The following is a 19,624-nucleotide window of genomic DNA, read 5'->3' on the forward strand; positions in this document are numbered from 1 at the left end:
TATTTATACGTTTTTGGTAATTCTTCTTAATAAGGACTATAATGAAGCATGTATAAGCCACCACCCCAACTTTAGAAAGCTTATAAGTCAGGAGAACCCTGAAGAGGCAGAGAACAGTAGAGCAGGGCAATTAAATACATGATAGAGTAACAGCCAGTGAGTTGAATGGATGGACTCAATAACACTTGCGTGCTTGCTCAATCACTAAGCTGTGCCCGACTCTGCAACCACATGGAGTGTAGCACGCCAGGCTCCTCTGTCCATGGGATTTCCCAGGCAAGAATACTGGAGTGGGTTGTCCTTTCTTTCTCCAGATATCTTCCCAAACCAGGGATCGAACCCACATCTGCTGACTTACAGGCAGATTCTTTACCAATGAGCCACATGGAAAGCCATGATAATGCTTATCTCAATATCTAAAACCAACATTGTTTTGTAGGAAGAGAAACTGTCAGAACCACAATTCTAAGGACAGTTTTTGGTACATTTTTAATTGCCCTAAGATTGAAGAGGTGCTGAAGTATGAAAACACAAAATATTGTATATGGTGTACTGAGTAAGGTAGACATGCAAGTTTATAGATGGCTAAGGTCTACATGTTTATCATGGGGAAGAGGTTTCAAGTCAATAACTTTTGTTACCCAACTATCACTTTGAAAAGCAAGGCAAACAGACAGCTATATATAGCCTTTTCAAAGAGTATGCCACCTGAGAGGGCCTTGTGAGCTAGGCAGGATGTGAGGGTGGGGAGATTTCCATACTGTATAGAGTATGTATCTACTGGGTAAATCCCCTGGCCTAAAATACAATCCACAGTCCTTTGGTGTTGGCACTGCTAAACCGATGTGGCGTGGGATGCGCTGCGGTTAGCCTTGGGCACCTAGGACTTCAGGAAGTCAACCTGAGGTCTGCCTTACCTTCTGATTGTCAAAAAAAAGACCACAGTCACCTAGACTCTTTCCCTGAGGGCCATTATGCAAATCCATTTCCTTCTGCCTTAGTTTTCAAAAGAAAATGAGCTGGTATAGATGAAAGAAGCCAGACAGGTGATCTAAAGAATTTTATTTCTCAACATTATGATCCAACAAGTGTCACCTCTCTTCTCCACCTACTTACTTTCTGTCCCCTTCTTGTTTCTGTCCTCCAACATATTTGGCCCCACTCAGAGCCAAAATTCCGCCCTGCTTTTCACCGTCTTACAACAATTTCTCTCTCTTGGCTTTCAATTTTGCTACATTTATAAGCCATGAGAAGTCCCATCTCGGTCTATATGTTTATTTCTTTGATGTTATGCTAAATAAGCTTGCAATTAAATACACAAACAAATAACGAAACAGTTAACATTTAAGACAAAAATAAAGATTAGAAACTAGAGGTGAGAGGTGGTAAATGATCCAGGAACTAGGATGAAATGATTATTGCAATTAAATATTAAATTTAACTCCTGAAAAAAAATACTGGAAGAAAGTAAAATAAATCTTAAGATTAATTATTTCTGAGGGTTGAGACTAGAAGTGATTATTATTTTTGCCTATTTGATGGTTGGCTCCTTCCAGCAAAAATACATTTTAGTTTTGTAACCAGAAACTATGAATTATGGATGGAGAACTATGGACTGAAGGACTGTGAATGGAGGTTCCTAACATTGTACAGGAGGTGGTGATCAAAACCATCCCAAAGAAAAAGAAAGGCAAAAAGGCAAAATGGTTGTCTGAGGAGGCCTTACAAATAGCTGAGAAAAGAGAAGTGAAAGGCAAAGGAGAAAAAGAAGTATATACTCATTTGAATCAGAGTTCCAAAGAATAGCAAGGAGAGATAAGAAAGCCTTCCTAAGTGATCAATGCAAAGAAATAGAGGAAAATACTAGAATAGGAAAGACTAGAGATCTCTTCAAGAAAATTAGAGATACCAAGGAAACATTTCATGCAAAGATGGGCACAATAAAGGGCAAAAATGGTGTGGACCTAGCAGAAACAGAAGATATTAAGACGAGGTGGCAAGCATATACAGAAGAACTATACAAAAAAGATCTGAATGTCCCAGATAACCACAATGGTGTGATCACTCACCTAAAGTTAGACATCCTGGAATGTGAAGTCAAATGGGCCTTAAGAAATATCACTATGAACAAAGCTAGTGGAGGTGATGGAATTTCAGCTTAGCTATTTCAAATCCTAAAAGATAATACTGTTACAGTGCTGCACTCCATATGCCAGCAAATTTGGAAAACTCAGCAATGGCCACAGGACTAGAGAATGTCAGTTTTTATTCTAATCCTAAAAAAGTTCAGTTCAGTTTAGTTGCTCAGTCGCACGTCAGGCTTCCCTGTCTATCACCAACTCCTGGAGCTTGCTCAAACTCATGTCCATTGAGTTGGTTGCCATCCAACCATCTCATCTGCTGTCACCTCATCTCCTCCTGCCTTCAATCTCCCCCAGCATGAGAGTCTTTTCTAATTAGTCAGTTTTTCGTATCAGGTGATCAAAGTATTGGAGCTTCAGCTTCAGCATCAGTTCTTCCAAAGGATATTCAGGGTTGATTTCCATTAGGATTGACTGATTTGAACTCCTTGTAGTCTAAGGGATTCTAAAGAGTCTTCTCCAACACCACAGTTCAAGAGCCTCAATTCTGCTGCTCATCAATTTGGTGCTCAGCTTTCATTATGATCCAACTCTCACATCCATAACTACTAGAAAAAACATAGCTTTGACTAGACGGACCTTTATTGGTAATGTCTCATATTTAATATGCTGTCTAAGTTGGTCATAGCTTTTCTTCCAAGGAACAAGCATCTTTTAATTTCATAGCCATAGTCACAATCTGCAGTGATTTTGAAGCCCAAGAAAATAAAGCCTGTCCGTTTCCAGTGTTTCCCCATCTATTTGCCATGAAGTGATGCAACCAGATGCCATAATCTTCATTTTTTGAATGTTGAGTTGTAAGCTAGCTTTTTCACTCTCCTATTTCACTTTTATCAAGAGACTTTTTCATTCCTCTTCACATTCAGCCATAGGGTGGTGTCAACTGCATATCTGAGGTTATTGATATTTCTCCCAGCAATCTTGATTCCAGCTTGAGGTTTATAAAGCCTAGCATTTCTGATGATGTACTCTGCATATAAGTTAAATAAACAAGGGACAATATACAGCCTTGACATACTCCTTTCCTGATTTGGAAACAGTCTGTTGTTCCATGTCCAGTTCCCAAAGAAGGACAATGCCAAAGAATGTTCAAACTACTTCACAATTGTACCCATTTCACATGCTAGGAAAGTAATGCTCAAAATCCTTCAACCTAGGCTTCAACAGCATGTAAACTGAGAATTTCCATATGTACAAGACGGATTTAGAAAAGGCAAAGGAACAAGAGATCAAATTGCAAACATCCATTGCATTTTGGATGTTTGCATCCAACAAACATAGATCATAGAAAATGCATGATCACAGAAAATGATCATAGAAATGCAACAGAATTCCAGAATCTGTTGATCTGGAATAGAAAATGCAACAGAATTCCAGAAAAACATCTACTTCTGCTTCATTGGCTACACTAGGACTGTGTGGATCACAACAAACTCTTCAAGAGAAAATTCTTCAAGAGATGGCAATACCAAACCACCTTACCTGCCTCCTGAGAAATCTGCATGCAGGTCAAGAAGCAACAGTAAGAACTGGACATGGAACAGCAGACTGGTTCCAAATAGGGAAGGAGTACGTGAAGGCTGTATATTGTCACCCTGCTTATTTAACTTATATGCAGAGTACATCATGAGAAATGCCAGGCTGGAAGAAGCACAAGCTGGAATCAAGATTGATGGGATAAATATCAATAACCTCAGATATGCAGATGACACCTTCCTAATGGCAGAAAGCAAAGAGGAATTAAAGAGCCTCTTGATGAAGGTGAAAGAGAAGAGTGAAAAAGCTGGCTTAAAACTCAGCATTCAAAAAATGAAGATCATGGCATCTGGTCCCATCACTTCATGGCAAATAGATGGGGAAACAATGGAAGCAGAGACAGGCTTTATTTTCTTCGGCTCCAAAATCACTGCAGATTGTAACTAAAGCCATGAAATTAAGACACTTAGTTCTTGGAAGAAAAGCTATGACCAACATAGATAGCATATTAAAAAGCAGGAACATTCCTTTGCCAACAAAGGTCCATCTAGTCAAAGCTATGGTTTTTCCAGTAGTGTATGGATGTGAGATTTGGACCATGAAGAAGGCTGAGCACCAAAGAATTGATGCCTTTGAACTGTAGTGTTGGAGAAGACTCTTGAGAGTCCCTCGGACAGCAAGAGATCCAACCAGTCAATACTAAAGGAAATCAACACTGACTATCCATTGGAAGGACTGATGCTGATGCTGAAGCTCCAATACTTTGCCCTGATGTGAAGAAGAGTTGACTAATTTGAAAAGACCCTGATGCTGGAAAAGATTGAAGGCAGGAAGACAAGGGGACAACAGAGGACGAGATGGTTGGATGGTATTACTGACTCAATGAACATGAATTTGAGCAAAGTCCAAGAGATTGTGGGGGACAAGGAAGCCTAGTGTGCTGCAGTCCATGAGGTCACAAACAGTCCGACACAACTGAGTGACTGAACGGCAACAACCACCAAAAATATAAATATTTAAATATAATTAAATATATATTTATATATATACACATATATATTTCAAAATTTGTCTAAGCTCCACAGTTTAACTGTTCCCTATCTTCTATGAATCAAACCAATTATTTCTGATGAGGACATTTTTTTTTTTTTCAAACTAACAATTTTATTATTTTTTTTTTTTTTACTTTACAATATTGTATTGGTTTTGCCATACATTGACATGAATCAGCCATGGGTGTACATGTGTTCCCCATCCTGAACCCCCCTCCTCCCCCATACCATCCCTCTGGTCATCCCAGTGCGCCAGCCCCGAGCACCCTGTATCATGCATTGAACCTGGACTGGTGATCCGTTTCACATATGATAATATACATGTTTCAGTGCCATTCTTCCTAACCATCCCACCCTCACCCTCTGCCACAGAGTCCAAAAGATTGTTCTATACATCTGTGTCTCTTTTGCTGTCTCGCATATAGGGTTATTGTTACCATCTTTCTAAATTCCATATATATTCATTAGTATACTATATTGGTGTTTTTCTTTCTGGCTTACTTCACTCTGTATAATAGGCTCCAGTTTCATCCATCTCATTAGAACTGATTCAAATGTATTCTTTTTAATGGCTGAATAATATTCCATTGTGTATATGTACCACAGCTTTCTTTTCTATTTGTCTGCTGATGGACATCTAGGTTGCTTCCATGTCCTGGTTATTATAAACAGTGCTGCAATGAATATTGGGGTTAAATTGGAAAGTAAAGGCAGAGTGAGCAAAAGAGGAATAAATGAAATTAGAGTAAAAGAAATAAATAAATTAGAAATTAAAAAATTCTCCCACAATATTTTCTGTTTTAATTATAAATGAAAATCAAAATTCCAATTCCTTGCTAGATGTTTGATATGGAAGCTTTCTGACACTGCCCTAAACATAGACATATGTATTAATATAGACACAAAATACTTTTATGTAAAAATGGGATCATGCCATACATATTAGTCTGTACCTTTTCTATCTTAACCATGTATCTTGTGCTTTTTTCAGAGTGATACCTTATATAAATTCTTCATCCATTTTCATGATCTCGTAGTGTTGCTTTGAATGGAGGCACCATAAATTAATCAGTTTCTCACTGATGCATATATAGATAGTTTCCATTATAGACACAAATACAGTGAATATTTAGTAGAAATGTTCTAAATGTGCTAATGTTATTTGTTTTCTCTAGGATTAATAGTTCTAGAAGGAATTTTTTTTTTCCAGAAGAAAGAGGTTATATAATTACTGAAATATTCTGGTAGTACTCTTAAATAGATACAAATAAATAAACCTGATGAAGTTTGGATGAGAATCACAGGGAAAATAAAGGCCATGGAAGCCACCCCCTAAAGCACAGTTGAAGGATCTCTTTGTCTTGGACACACGAGGGCTCTAGAGTTATGCAAGAAGCATCTTCCACATATCTAAAAGGCCATTCCCAGGAGCAGGGAAGAAAATTGGAATTTCAGGGCCTCAAGTGATACGACAATGAAGATGGGCTTTAGGTCAGGGTAAAGGCGAGATCACTAGTGATGAACTGACATCCATTCCACTTTCTCTAGTGGCAACACTCTGGTGTTTCTTTGGAGGAAAACCACTCTCTACTCTCGGCCCATGTGGTGGATAAGGCAGACTCTATCCCATCCTCAAATCCAGGAGAGGGTGCAGACCTGAAATAGACAACAGAATATTCTATTGCTTGGCTGTAATAACTGAGCTACATATTAGCACGTCATCCAAACCAGGGCAATGATTCACAGTTCTGAGACTTTTGCTGGAACTATTAGGAAAAAAGAGTCCAGTTCCAGGGATAAAATGTCAGTCTTTTCTTCCACAGAGGAAAGCCTGCCAAAGTGTGAAGCTGACATAAAACTAAGAAATGAAAATCAAAATTTCTAATGTCATTGACTAAGTAGCTAGATCCATAGTGCCAGGCTGAATTGGTTTTTTCTGTTAGAGAATGATAAACTTTTCCAATTCAGTTTCAGTTGAGGCCTCAAAGGCCTAAAATAATACAATTAAAGGAATCAAGTTCCTTTCTCTCCTAAAATAGAGTACTTCATCACCCATGCCTGATATTCTAGGAGGCAACACAAGTTCTGCCAGTAATAGTTTTGGCCACCTCCAGTCTTTAGAAAACAAAAGCTCGAAAGACAGTTTTTAGTGCACTGTGCATTTCCTCTCACAGCCCACCCGGGGGTGTGGGCGGGGAGAGGAGGCAGGTGTTTGCATCCACCAGAAACCAAGTGACAGGACCTTTGAAGGGCTACTCACTAGCTTGACAGAATTCTCAAGGGTTTGTGAAGACTGTTGTCTAAATCCCATTTGGAGAAAGGTAATGGTGAAAGCCTGTGGAAGAGCTGCTTGTTGGGTGTCACGGGGAGAAGAGACTACACTTGGGGCAAATGGTCCATCCATTGGTGGATACCTGAGTCTTCCACTAGAACCATGGAGGGAATAGGTGGCATGTAGTTCATTTGCAAGGAACACTTGCCCAACAGGACAACCAAATGAGCAAGGGGATCCCAACAGAGTTGGGAACAGTAGGAGGCATGCTGAAGGTGGGCCAGCAGAAGTCTGCGAGCTGAAGGCTGGGCTCACTGGGAGTCAGACAGGCATCTCCAACACCAAGAGAACTGCTGTCAGAGCCTTCTGAGAATAATAACAACAAACATGACAAATCTTTGCACGAAAGAAAAAGCAACAAATGTGTATCCCCCACATTCAGAGGGCATCAAATCCCAGATTACACCTGTGACCTTGTTGAATTCAGTGCCTGTTTCCCTTCCTGTCCCCGAGCCTGAGCCTGAAGGCGAGAGTCAGACACAAGGCTATTATACAAGGAAGGAGGAGGAGTTAGGATGCAGCAGAAAAGGCAACATGCTTCAAACCCTGTACCAGACGTCTGCTTCAGTTGAAGAAAAGCATTAAATGGAATATATATTTGGAGTTTTGGTTATTAGACTGAACTGAAAAGGCCTTTTTCTTAATGTTTTAATATGAAAAAATTCAATATATATAGCAATGTTAAGCAAATAAAACATTACCAACCTACCCATCACCCAGCTTCAATTATCAGCTCAGCCAAACATTTGTCATCTCTTGCCCTACCTATTTCTCCCCCTCCACTGGATTATAACAAAGCAAATCTTATCTTATCAATAATTATTTCAGTATGCTTCTGTGCAAAATAAAACTTTTATGATCACAATCATGCCATTATCACGTTAAAATTAAAAATAATTAGTTATCAAATATGCAATCACTATTCTGATTTCCCAGTTGTCTCATAATGTCTTTAAACAATTGATTTGTTTGAATTTAAATCCAAACAAAATCAGCACATGCTTGATATGGCTCTTAAAGTCTCTTTTAATCTATGGGTTCTTCCTCTAACTTACTTGTTACAGACACGGGGTCATTCATCTTTAATGATTTGGGTACAGTGGTCCCAAGGTGTCCATGGTGGATAAGTTCCAGTTCAGTTCAGTTCAATTCAGTCTCTCAGTCATGTCCAATTCTTTGTGACCCCATGAATCGCCGCACGTCAGGCCTCCCTGTCCATCACCAACTCCCGGAGTTCACTCAGACTCAAATCCATCGAGTCGGTGATGCCATCCAGCCATCTCGTCCTCTGTCGTCCCCTTCTCCTCCTGTCCCCAATCCCTCCCAGCATCAGGGTCTTTTCCAATGAGTCAGCTCTTCGCATGAGGTGCCCAAAGTATTGGAGTTTCAGCTTTAGCATCATTCCTTCCAAAGAACACCCAGGGCTGATCCCCTTTAGAATGGACTGGTTGGATCTCCTTGCAGTCCAAGGGACTCTCAAGAGTCTTCTCCAACACCACAGTTCAAAAGCATCAATTCTTCAGTGCTCAGCTTTCTTCACAGTCCAACTCTAACATCCATACATGGCCACAGGAAAAACCATAGCCTTGACTAGATGGACGTTTGTTGGCAAAGTAATATCTCTGCTTTTTAATATGCTATCTAGGTTGGTCCTAACTTTCCTTCCAAGGAGTAAGCATCTTTTAATTTCATGGCTTCAATCACCATCTGCAGTGATTTTGGAGCCCAAAAAAATGCAGGACCCCTTAAATACAAAAGATCCAAGGTGCTCAAGTCCCTAAATAAAATGGCATAGTATTTGCATATAATCTACACATTTCTCCTGTATACTTTAAATCATCTCTAGATTTCTCATGATACCTAATATAATATAAACACTATATCAACTGAACTGAGCTGAACTGAGTTGTAAATATATTGTAATGCTATGTAAATAGTTGTTTATACACAGTAAATTCAAATTTACTTCTTGGAACTTTCTGGAATTTTTCTGGCCCACAGTTGGTTGAATCCACAAATTCAAAACCCGCAGACATAGAGGGTCTGTTTTCTGAACCTGTCCAACTGCATCTCTATGCTTTTTTCACACAGCTTTATCTCTGTATTTCCTGCAAACTTGAGTTTAGATCTAGAGGTTTGATGAGATTAGTGTTTGATTTTCTTTTTTAGCAAGACTTCTGTGTAAGTGGTTTTGTGTACTTCCTATTGCATCACATAAGGAAATACATAACGTCTAGTTGACTCTTTTCCTGCTGTTAAGATTGATCAGTGTGTTACAGTGTTATCAGTCTACAGACTTCATGTGATTTTAGCAGCCTTCGATGATCAATACATAGGTCCATTTTGTCATTAGGATTGCAAAATGATGATATTCTATCACTCTTTAATTTATTCATTGTAATTCTTCTATAAAGAAGGACTTTTCCTTATTAAATATTTGACTACTAAACTGAAATACAGTTCTTCAAGAGAAACAGGAAATACATTTCATTTTTTCCCTTTGTTTTCCAGTTTACAGGATAATAAATTTGCCCTCCAGCACCCTCCAAAAGTGACTGATGGGTTGGAAGTTTTTTCAAGTATTTTATGAACTCATGATTTGGACATTTTGACTGTTCTTCAATTCATCATAAAAGACGAATTTGATTCCCAAATTGTTCCATCTTTGGCAAGTGGGAGTTTCTTGAATTTGGGTCCTGCGAGTTGGACTTTTCAAATCAAACAAAGGGATTATTTTTAGGTATGTTTTCCTGAGAATGATGGGGGAAATACTGAGCTTCTTAAGGTTATGTTTAGGTGAAGACAAAGACCAATCCCAGCAAGTGCCATTGAAGGTGCTATGGGAAAGAGGATAAAATTACTTATCATTACACTCCATGGAACCTAGGCAAAGGAAAAACTACAATTACAACAGCTATTGATGACATTTTGCTTTCCCACATGGCAATACTTTGTGAAGTCTGTAAATCTTTCAACCCGAACAAACTAGGTATAAATCTACCCTTCTCAAAGGACTTTGCAGTCTAGTTCAGAATTTGCTCTATATTAGTTAAAATTAGGTTTTAATGTTTAATTAATTAATTTTAATTTTAATTGTGACAATTAATAATTTTAATTGTGACAGAACCTCAAACTGACAAAGGCTTAAAAAACAACTTTTTTTTTCTTTTTATGTTAAAGAAAAATTGCTCCCATGCTGCAAGGAGGACCCAAGATCATCAGGAACCCAGAATCTTTCTATTTTACATTCCACTGACCTCCTGGTGGCTCAGCAATTAAGAATTCACCTGCCAATGCAAGAGACTCGGGTTTGATCTCTGGGTCAGGAAAATCACCTGGAGAAGGGAATGGCAACCCACTCCAGTATTCTTGCCTGGAAAACCCCATAGACAAAGGAGCCTGGTGACTATAGTCCATGGGGTTGCAAAGAGTCAAACACGGCCTAGCTACTAAACAATAACAACAAAAAAATGACCTCAACATGCAATTTCTACTTCATGGTCTAAGATAGCTGCTACAGCTCCAACCATCACATTCACATTCTAGTTAGGGGGAAGGAAGAGAAAGAATGAAAAGGGTATGATGATTGCCATTAAGGACGTTTCCTTGAAGTTGTGCTCATAATTTCTGCTCTATTCAGTTAGCTATAAAACAGTTAACATAACTGAAAAATATAATCTTTATTGTGGTTGACTAGATGCCCAGATAATCTTCAGGGAGTCAGTTAGCTGGAAAATAGGGGAGAATAGATACTTGGAGAAAATAGCGATCCTTGTATGAAGCCCATATTCAGGAGAGAAAAGAAATGCTACTTCTTTTGGACAATGTATTTCCACATATATGTCTTAAAACCTCAGAACAAAGGAGTAGAAACCATTTAAAGTATCCCCTTTCCCAAATCTTATCTTGATTATGCTGGGGCAGTTCACAGGTTCTCAAAGAGTTGGACACAACCAAGCAATTAAACAACAACAAATCCAGTTATATGAGACAAAATTAAGCTGTAGTATGGTAATCTACATGGAAAATAATTCTTAGATCATTGCACTCCTCTATAGTAATAATGGTTGTTCTGTTTCATTATTCATTATTATTTGTCTGGTATATGCCATCTCTGCTTGCACTGAGATTTCTTGGTTATTTACGACTTGCTAGAAGTAGGAATCACTCGTAATACCTTATATCCTAATTCCAAACCCAGATACATGACTGGCACCCACCACTTACAGAATTTATGGGATTCAGTTCTCAAAGGGACCATCACAAAGAGACTAAAGATCAGTGAGGATAAGCCGATTTCCCAAAGAGAAACAGTTTAGTAAGTGACAGAGCTGGGATTTCAGCATAATTCTGTCTTTCTCCAGAGCCTGTGTATGCTTTGTTTAGTATGCCATTCTGGAGGATTTACTTATTTTCAGCATTTCCACTAAATTTTGCAGTGGAAAAGCAATCATTTCATTGTAGCATAGATAAACCACTATAAGCCTTCATTTAAATTTAACAAATTAATAAACTTTAATATTTCTCTTAAGTGTTTTATGCCCATTGTCTCTCATAATTGTCCAACGCAGTTTGCTGATTACTCATTCACCATTTTTCTAAACATCCTTTTAATATGCCAGGCACCATAATAGTTGCTAAATATATAATGGTGAGCAAAACCACACACCATCCTTACCATTAGGGAGCTTCTAGACTGATATTGAAGCTGGAACTCCAATACTTTGGCCACCTGATGCAAAGAGCTGACTCATTGGAAAAGACCCTGATGCTGGGAAACATTGGGGGCAGGAGGAGAAGGGGGCTACAGAGGATGAAATGGTTGGATGGCATCACCGATTCAATGGACATGAGCTTGGGTAAACTCTGGGAGCTGGTGGTGGACAGGGAGGCCTGGCGTGCTGCAGTCCATGGGGTTGCAAAGAGTTGGACACGACTGAGCGACTGAACTGAACTGACCTGAGACTAGTGGGGAAGACAAACACTAATCCAAAAATCACCCTCCTAAAAGTACAATGACAACTGTCATAAAGGATATGTCATAAGGTGTCTTCTGCATATAATTGGTGGAAATGACTTAGTAAAGCCAGGAAGGCTTCCCTGAGGAAGTGACAGGAAGTGTAGGCTGAAACTAGTAGTATAACTTAAAGCAGGCAAAACAGGGGAGAGGAGATGTTCTCAGGCAACGGGAGCAGATATTCAAAGCAACCTGAGAAGCATGCATAAGGGCCAAAGTGAAAATATGTGAGCAAGGTATGAGATGAGACTGGCAAGGAAGCCAGAGAGCAGCCCCACATGTAGGAGCACCATTACTCCCCTTCACAGGTAAAAAAAAACTGAGGCTCAGAACCCTCAAGTAATTGCCTGTAGTCTCACAGTTAGTAAGCTGGTGGAGCCAGAAGTCAACCTCTGATAGGTAAAGATATCCCTAGAACCTGTGCCTATGTTAGTTTATATGACAAAGGGGGAATTAAGGTGCAATGTGGGATTAAGTTTACTAATAAACAGATCTTAAAATTGGGAGATTATTTTAGATTATCCACACAAACGCAATGTAATCTTAAAGATCCTTAAATATGCAAGAGGAAGGTAGAAGAAGAGGTTACAATTGTATGAAATTAGAGCAACTGACTGTTGTTGTAGGCTTTGAAGATGGAGGAAGAGGGTAAAGGAATGTGGGTGGTTCTAAAGCTGGGAAAGGCAAGGAAACAGATTCTACCTGAGATCTTCCAGACAGGATCACACCCTGCTGACATCTTGATTTTAGCTCAGTGAGACCCATTTTGCATTTATGAACCACAGAACAATAAATTCATGAACCACTAAACTTGTTGTAATTTTAAAAGCCAACAGAAAACTAATATACAACCCATGTCCCTCGACTCCAAAGCACATGTTCCTACCCCTTGTGCTATGGAGCTTAACTGTTAGATGAGCTAAACCAGAAACTATAAAGATTCAACTCTAATCAGTCATATCATTTTGAGTCTAAGGTTTTTCAAACATTTTTAAACCATACAGCAAAAGGTATGCATAATTTTTACATATGCCTCATAGTTTTGTGAATTTCGAAAGGATGTGGTTATGGGCTTTGACATCAGAAGAGAAGCTCCGCAATGTTGACTGAACGTTGATAGAGAGATAATATTGGAGGCAAGTTGCCTTTGAACAGCTCTCTGAAGATCAACTGCCTCCCCATCGCATTCCTTGCCCTGAAGCTGTTTCCTCTGGTTGTGCTGAGGGGTGATGCGCAAGGTGCATCACTTTTCAAGAATTGGATCATGAACAACTTTATCCTCCTGGAAGAGCAGCTCATCAAAAAATCCCAACAAAAGAGAAGAACTTCTCCTTCAAACTTTAAAGTCCGATTCTTTGTTTTAACCAAAACCAGCCTGGCATACTTTGAAGATCGTCATGGGGTATGTGATCAGTCTATTTGTCTATTTTTAAAATAACATTTTATAGTTAGATTGGGCTGAATCATGAAGATATACATAGAATAAAATAAGAACACAGAAAATACAGATGTGCTTATTATAACAACCTAAAAAATATAGTAAGAGTAACTGGGAGAGAATGTGGAGAGTAGTCAAGAAAGGGTAATTATATTAGGTGATTTCAGTAAAAGAATAAGTTTATTGCTCATTAGCTTGTCTTTCCTCTATAAGGTTAAGTTTAACTTTTAAATTGTATTTTATTTGGCAAATTAAATGGTTAAGTAATGGGTCCCGTTCAACATTTTTATGGATTCAATTTTATTTGTCTCAATGTCATCACTCACCTAACATTTGGAATAATAGTCTCTGGGCATTTAATTGTCTAAAATTTACAAAGCCCAGTGGTAAACCTCTTCATCCCTTGGAGAACTTCCCAGGAGACTAGGGTTATCACACACAAAATATAATGCGGTACAGACCAGCAGTTCTTACCAGAAGATTACAGCTGCTTAGCTAAGTCAGTCTTTATATTTCTAAAGATATTCTTATATATCATAACATCAGTAATAATAAGAGCAACACAAATAATCATAACAATGCAGTTTGGTACAAAAAGCACTGGAAGAGGCATCAGGGGACCAAACTCCACTTTTCTCTAGGTGAGTTAGCCTCAGCAAATGTCTCTGCGTCAAGTTCTTTCTTGATAAAATGAAAGGACTGGAAACACCACCTACAACATTCCTTTCTTCTTTAAAATCCTTTGTTTCTATGAAGTAGCACTTGTACAGCCCACCTCAGCAATTTTTTGAAGCATGTTTGCCTTCTTGCTATATCACTGTATTATTTTTCTGTTATCAGGGAGGTAGCAAAAACAACATTAGGTGCTTGACGGTCACTTAGAGACAAAGGCACTCTGATTCTTGGCAGGACCGAACTTAGTAGGTGTAGGCATGAGTTTGGGTCTTTTGAGAGCCGGGATTTGAAGTGTTCAATGATATGGGGTCTTGAAAGAAGCCAGGCCAGGTATGGAGCCTACAAATGCCTTAACTTCTAAGCTGCTGGTGAAATAATACTGCCTGTTTTTTAGAAGTGAAAAGACATGCATGTCTTAAGTAGATTCTTACTGATAATAATCCACCAGTCAGGAAGAATATGGAATTACTTATGTGCAAGGCCTCTTTAGTAGGTATTCAATAGGTATTCTTTGACTAAATTAACAGAGGGCCAACAGCCAGGTTTTCAACCTGGAGGATTCATCATTTAGAGCTGATTAATCATATGACCTCGGTCAATTTTTTTCCAATTGTGAATGGGATATTGGAAGCTCTTGTTTCATGTTTAAAGAGTTTTCATTTACATTTAAATAGTTTTTCAAAGTTCATTTTGTAGTTTTTACCAATTTGTTTCCCCAATTCAACATTCAACACAGTATCATCTCATGTAGTTACTACTGATTGTTTCTGAGCATAATTATTGCTTGTGAACTGTTTGGTTGTGAGTTCTGTACAATGGTATTTGCAGTTAGTCCTACAAAAAATAATCTTGATTCAGAATTTTGTTGGTTAAAATTTGCATGTAGACAAGGTTGTAAAAATAACTCAGTCTCTTCATTTGAGCATTATGAAAATTCTAGGACAATTAATTCATCCTGGGGAGCCCTGAGCTATAGTTTTTAACATTTCCATGTAGGATACAGCAGATATATGTTTCACAAAGATCAAATTTCTTATTTTCTAATGCTTATGCTTTATATTCATAAATAACATTTTAAAAAGCATTTCTTTAAATATTATAGGAATTTACTAATTATAAAAATTTTCAAAGTTACTGAAAAAGACAAGATATATTAGTTATTATTATTTTTTCTCTATGTGACATTCCATTGCTTAGAGCCATCAATTTGCACACAGGAGTGCATTGTTCATTGCCCATAAATGATAATAGTATTACACCTGTGGGAAGAAATGGTTTTAAGCATTTTTTTTAATTTATTTTTTAAAATGAAAACTCAGTTCTGCCATTTGTAAAATGGGTGTTATAATAATATTCACTTCATGGGGGGAAAATGGTAAAAATTAAGAGAGGATGTATTTAAATAGACCTATCTGAAAATTACCATTTTGGTAGATCCAAGAAAAAGGTCATATATTGGCAATTTCATATAGTTCAACTTAATATATAAAGAACTGAGCATAAGTCCTGTCACCTAGTAAACACTTAATAAAATTTAGCTACTATTTGTATCATCATTATATCTGTGAAGGAGAATGAAGGGTGGCATAACATAATCATTTCAAATCAAGGGAAGTATTAAGGATTCTTCAAAGTCAGGCTAATATCAGGGTTCTGGGTTTCCTCTCTTCCATGACTAAATACATGTGTGGGGTAAGATATACATGCATCATGAGATATATGATTTGGGGCCAACATTTCCCCTCTCTGGGTCTCAGCTTCTTTTTCTTTTTTCTTATTTATAAAATTCTGTTCACTGCAGCTTTAAAATTCTGTGGATTTATGACATATGAAAACAATTCTTCCACATATTCAGGAATGAATACTGTAGTTCTGCAAAATAAATATATTTTTTCCTAACTTCAAATTGCCATCCCATGGTCATTATACTACAGCCTGATTGAGCATTTTGTTTTAACATGGATTTAGATCTTTTATCATCTGCCTGTTTACCATATTGAGATGTGCAAGTGTTTTCAGTGGGGCCAGGAAGCCCCTTCGTCATGCTGGAGTAGGGGGCCAAAAAGAAGCAGAGAGTTGGCAGGTGGTGGCTTGCTGGCAGCCGTGATTTCAGACACTCCCCTGTGCCTGCCAATGTCTTAGCAAAGTGGTCCCTGTTGTTGGACACTCTTTAACAGAGGACAAGGAAAAATGAGGGTCCACCTGCTAAATGCCAAACAATCATTGTAATGGCAGCGGCAGTAGAGAATATGGGAGAGACTTTGTTTGTAGTGTTTGCCAATTTCTGTAGTGTAAATACTCCCATCAAGATCAATTTCAAACTACTAATGTAAAGTCTACCAGCTCACAGAATTCCTGAAAATTTAGCATTCGGCTCTCATAGGCCAACACAAGCAGGCTCCAGCACATCACAGGCAGGCTAAAATAAAAATAAACTCCTGGGAGGTAGCTACCTGAACAATGTGCTTAGTTGCACAGGGTTGATATCAGATCCTTTTTAAGGGTAAAAGAGAGAAATGGTGGGCTTCAGGCACTCTGAGTAAGCACAGGATAGGAGGGGTAACACAGATAGGAGACAAGTGTCACAGAATGGTGAGGCTAGAATAGTCAGCTAGTCATGGGTTCAAATGGTGCTTCTTTCACTTTCTATATGTGGGATCTCAGGCAACACATTTAACCTCTTTAAGTCTCTGTTTCTTATTTATAAAGTAATGACCCCGGCACTACCTACTTCAACCAGTGTTGAGTATTTCATGAGAAAAGTATGCTGTAAGCTTGGTACAAATAGGACCATCTTGATATTCTGAAAGGCCCTTGGGAGGACAGGAAAGGTTTCCCTATTTCAGTGACTCACTGTACCTTAGGAATCAAGTTTGCCGTGGTTACCGTGGCACAGGAGCCATTACCATTTACATAAGACAGGAAAAATAGTCAAAATCCCCATTCTAGTCAGTGTGTGGATAGGCTGACTACTCCTCAAGGATACTTCCCTTTAGCCTACTGATCTAGTGGCAAAAACATCTTTGTAACAGGCATCCTTCCGAAATTAAAGATGGCAGGTGGGGAGAGTGTCCACTTTCCTTGCTTCTGGCAGCAGTATTGCACAGTGGTCAAAATCACGGCTCCTGGTGTCAGATTTGGGTCAAAGAGCAGCTTTACCACTTAAGAGCTGTGTGGCTTTGCAAAGGTTGCTTAATGCTGTGTGACCCCCTTTAATATTATTTACCTGTTATAAAATGATCACTCCTGAATTTTTTTAAGTGAGATAAGTCTCATAATTATTTTAATAATAACAGCAACTAATACTTACTATTTACTATTGTCAGTCACTATGCTAAATGAATTATTTAACCTAATCCTTATACCTACTTTGTAAGTTAGGAACTACCATTACCCCAATTAACAGAGCATATCACTGAGGCAAAGAGAATTTAAATAACTCCCTTATGTCTCCAGAGGCAACACAGCTTCCTGATGAACAGTTCTTATCACTATGAACAGTTGTTGCTCTTAGGCAATTGGGGTCACCACTGGGTTATTACAAAGTATGTAATGCCTTCTTGCTCTAGAGTCCTCCATGTAAAGGCAGTCTTGAAAATCAGCAACCATACCACGTACATCTTCTGCAATGAAATATGTGATGAGCTCTATCATTTCCACATTCAGTCCAGGAAAAATCTTTGTCTTCTTCCACTTCTGGGAGCTTCTACCATGTGTCCAAACTTTGGTGCTGAAAGTTCCTCTAGGATCTGTCCATTTCTTTCCATTTTCTAGAGTCACCTTCTTTATGGAAGCTGCCAGCATCTCTCACCTGGGATTGTTGCCACCTCCTAATGGTCTCCATGCACCCACTATACCTTCTCTCTGCATCCCTGTTCCCTATCCCTGCACCCATTATACCCTCCCCACCATCACTCCATTCCCCACAAGGAAGCTAGGGTAAGCTTTTCATGTGGTGACTGTGGACTGTGATCATGTCCTGATGATCCTCATCAGAAGATGGCATGTCCCTTCAGTGGTTCTCCCTTTACCCTGAGAGTGGACACGAGAATCTATCACACTGTCTCCTCCATCCCAGTTCAGGCTCCTTTGATCCTCTCTCACTGAGTGCCAACCACGTGAAATTTTCTTCAACTTTAAGACCTCCATTTTCAATGTCGCTTGCTTGAAGAAGCCTTCCTTCATTTCCCCAGCCTAGGTCATCTCTTCTTATGCTTTGCCACAACATCAAACACCTTTCTTTCAGTGCCAAAATTATACTTATCTATTTATTATTGTGATTATTGTGCTAATGTCATGTCCCTACCCTACCCTCCATTAGACTATAAGCTTTACAAGGGCTGGTGCCCAATTTGCTAAAGATGACATCACCAGTGTCTACCACAGTGCCTAGTACATATTATTCACTTGTTCAAAATTTGTGAAATAAAGAAAGGAAGGTGGGAACCAAGGAGGAAGGAAGGGTATGAGGTATAGACACAGTTGCAGAGGTTAAAGTTATACACACGGTCCCTTAACAGAACAAGGCTCAGCACCAAAAGAGTTGAGAACAAAAATAGCGATTCAAGATTTCAAACAGGTAATTCCTGGGTGCAGGGGTAAATAAACAGAACTCCCTGAAGGTAGCAGTTCATGACCTAGCCTTGAAAGATGAAGAGGAGGATTCAGGAGATTGGAGTTTTAAGATTTGGGTCAGAGACACAAGTAAAAACCAACAGGTGGGCCAGTAACCCCTCCCACCTCCTTTTAGGAGAATCAAGCAACACTGCTCTCTTTCACCCTCCACCCTGTCTTACCCTTCCATCCTTCCCTTTTACAGCTAAACCTTTTGTAGATAATATTCTCAGAGCTACCCTATGATTTTTGCTTGAGACATTCACCACTCATGGTCTCTCTTCACTTCATTCCTATGTGACTGAGTTGCCTTCTGGCTCGGCTCCCACTGACACTCAAGACTCTGTACTATCCACACACCTAGAATAGACTTGTAAAATGAGAAATCAGGTACTGTGCCCTGCTTTAAATCCCGCTGTGACTGTTTAGACTATTTAAATTAATTCTCAACCATGGCCTACAAGACTCTTCATCCATGGCCCCTACCAGCCTCTGAGATTCATTTCTTCTGGTCCCTTCATCCGTCATGCTTCTATCATATCTGCCATCTTTCTACACCTTGAGCACCCAAGCCATGCCTCCTGATAGGGCCTTTGTACTGAGGCAGGACTAGGGTGAGATACACTCAAGGGGGTGCTCACTTTTAGGTCCTGAGGAGAGTGAAAAAGTTGGCTTAAAGCTCAACATTCAGAAAGCAAAGATCATGGCATCTGGTCCCATCACTCCATGCCAAATAGATGGGGAAACAGTGCAAACAGTGTCAGACTTTATCTTTTTGGGCTCCAAAATTACTGCAGATGGTGATTGCAGCCATGAAATTGAAAGATGCTTACTCCTTGGAAGGAAAGTTAGGACCAACCTAGATAGCATATTCAAAAG

General features: G+C 39.0%; 1 protein-coding gene across 1 annotated transcript in view; it reads left to right on the plus strand.

Moving 5' to 3' along the window:
* The first annotated feature begins 13,148 nt into the window (after positions 1-13,148).
* The window catches only part of ITK (IL2 inducible T cell kinase), a 62,450-nt gene continuing 55,974 nt past the window's right edge, over positions 13,149-19,624 (plus strand). The window contains exon 1 of the mRNA XM_070373008.1: positions 13,149-13,420. Coding sequence (XP_070229109.1) covers positions 13,283-13,420 — 138 coding nt within the window. The 5' untranslated portion in view covers positions 13,149-13,282. The remainder of the gene's footprint in view (positions 13,421-19,624) is intronic.

Source organism: Bos mutus, chromosome 7, assembly GCF_027580195.1.
Source record: "Bos mutus isolate GX-2022 chromosome 7, NWIPB_WYAK_1.1, whole genome shotgun sequence".
Lineage (NCBI taxonomy): Eukaryota > Metazoa > Chordata > Mammalia > Artiodactyla > Bovidae > Bos > Bos mutus.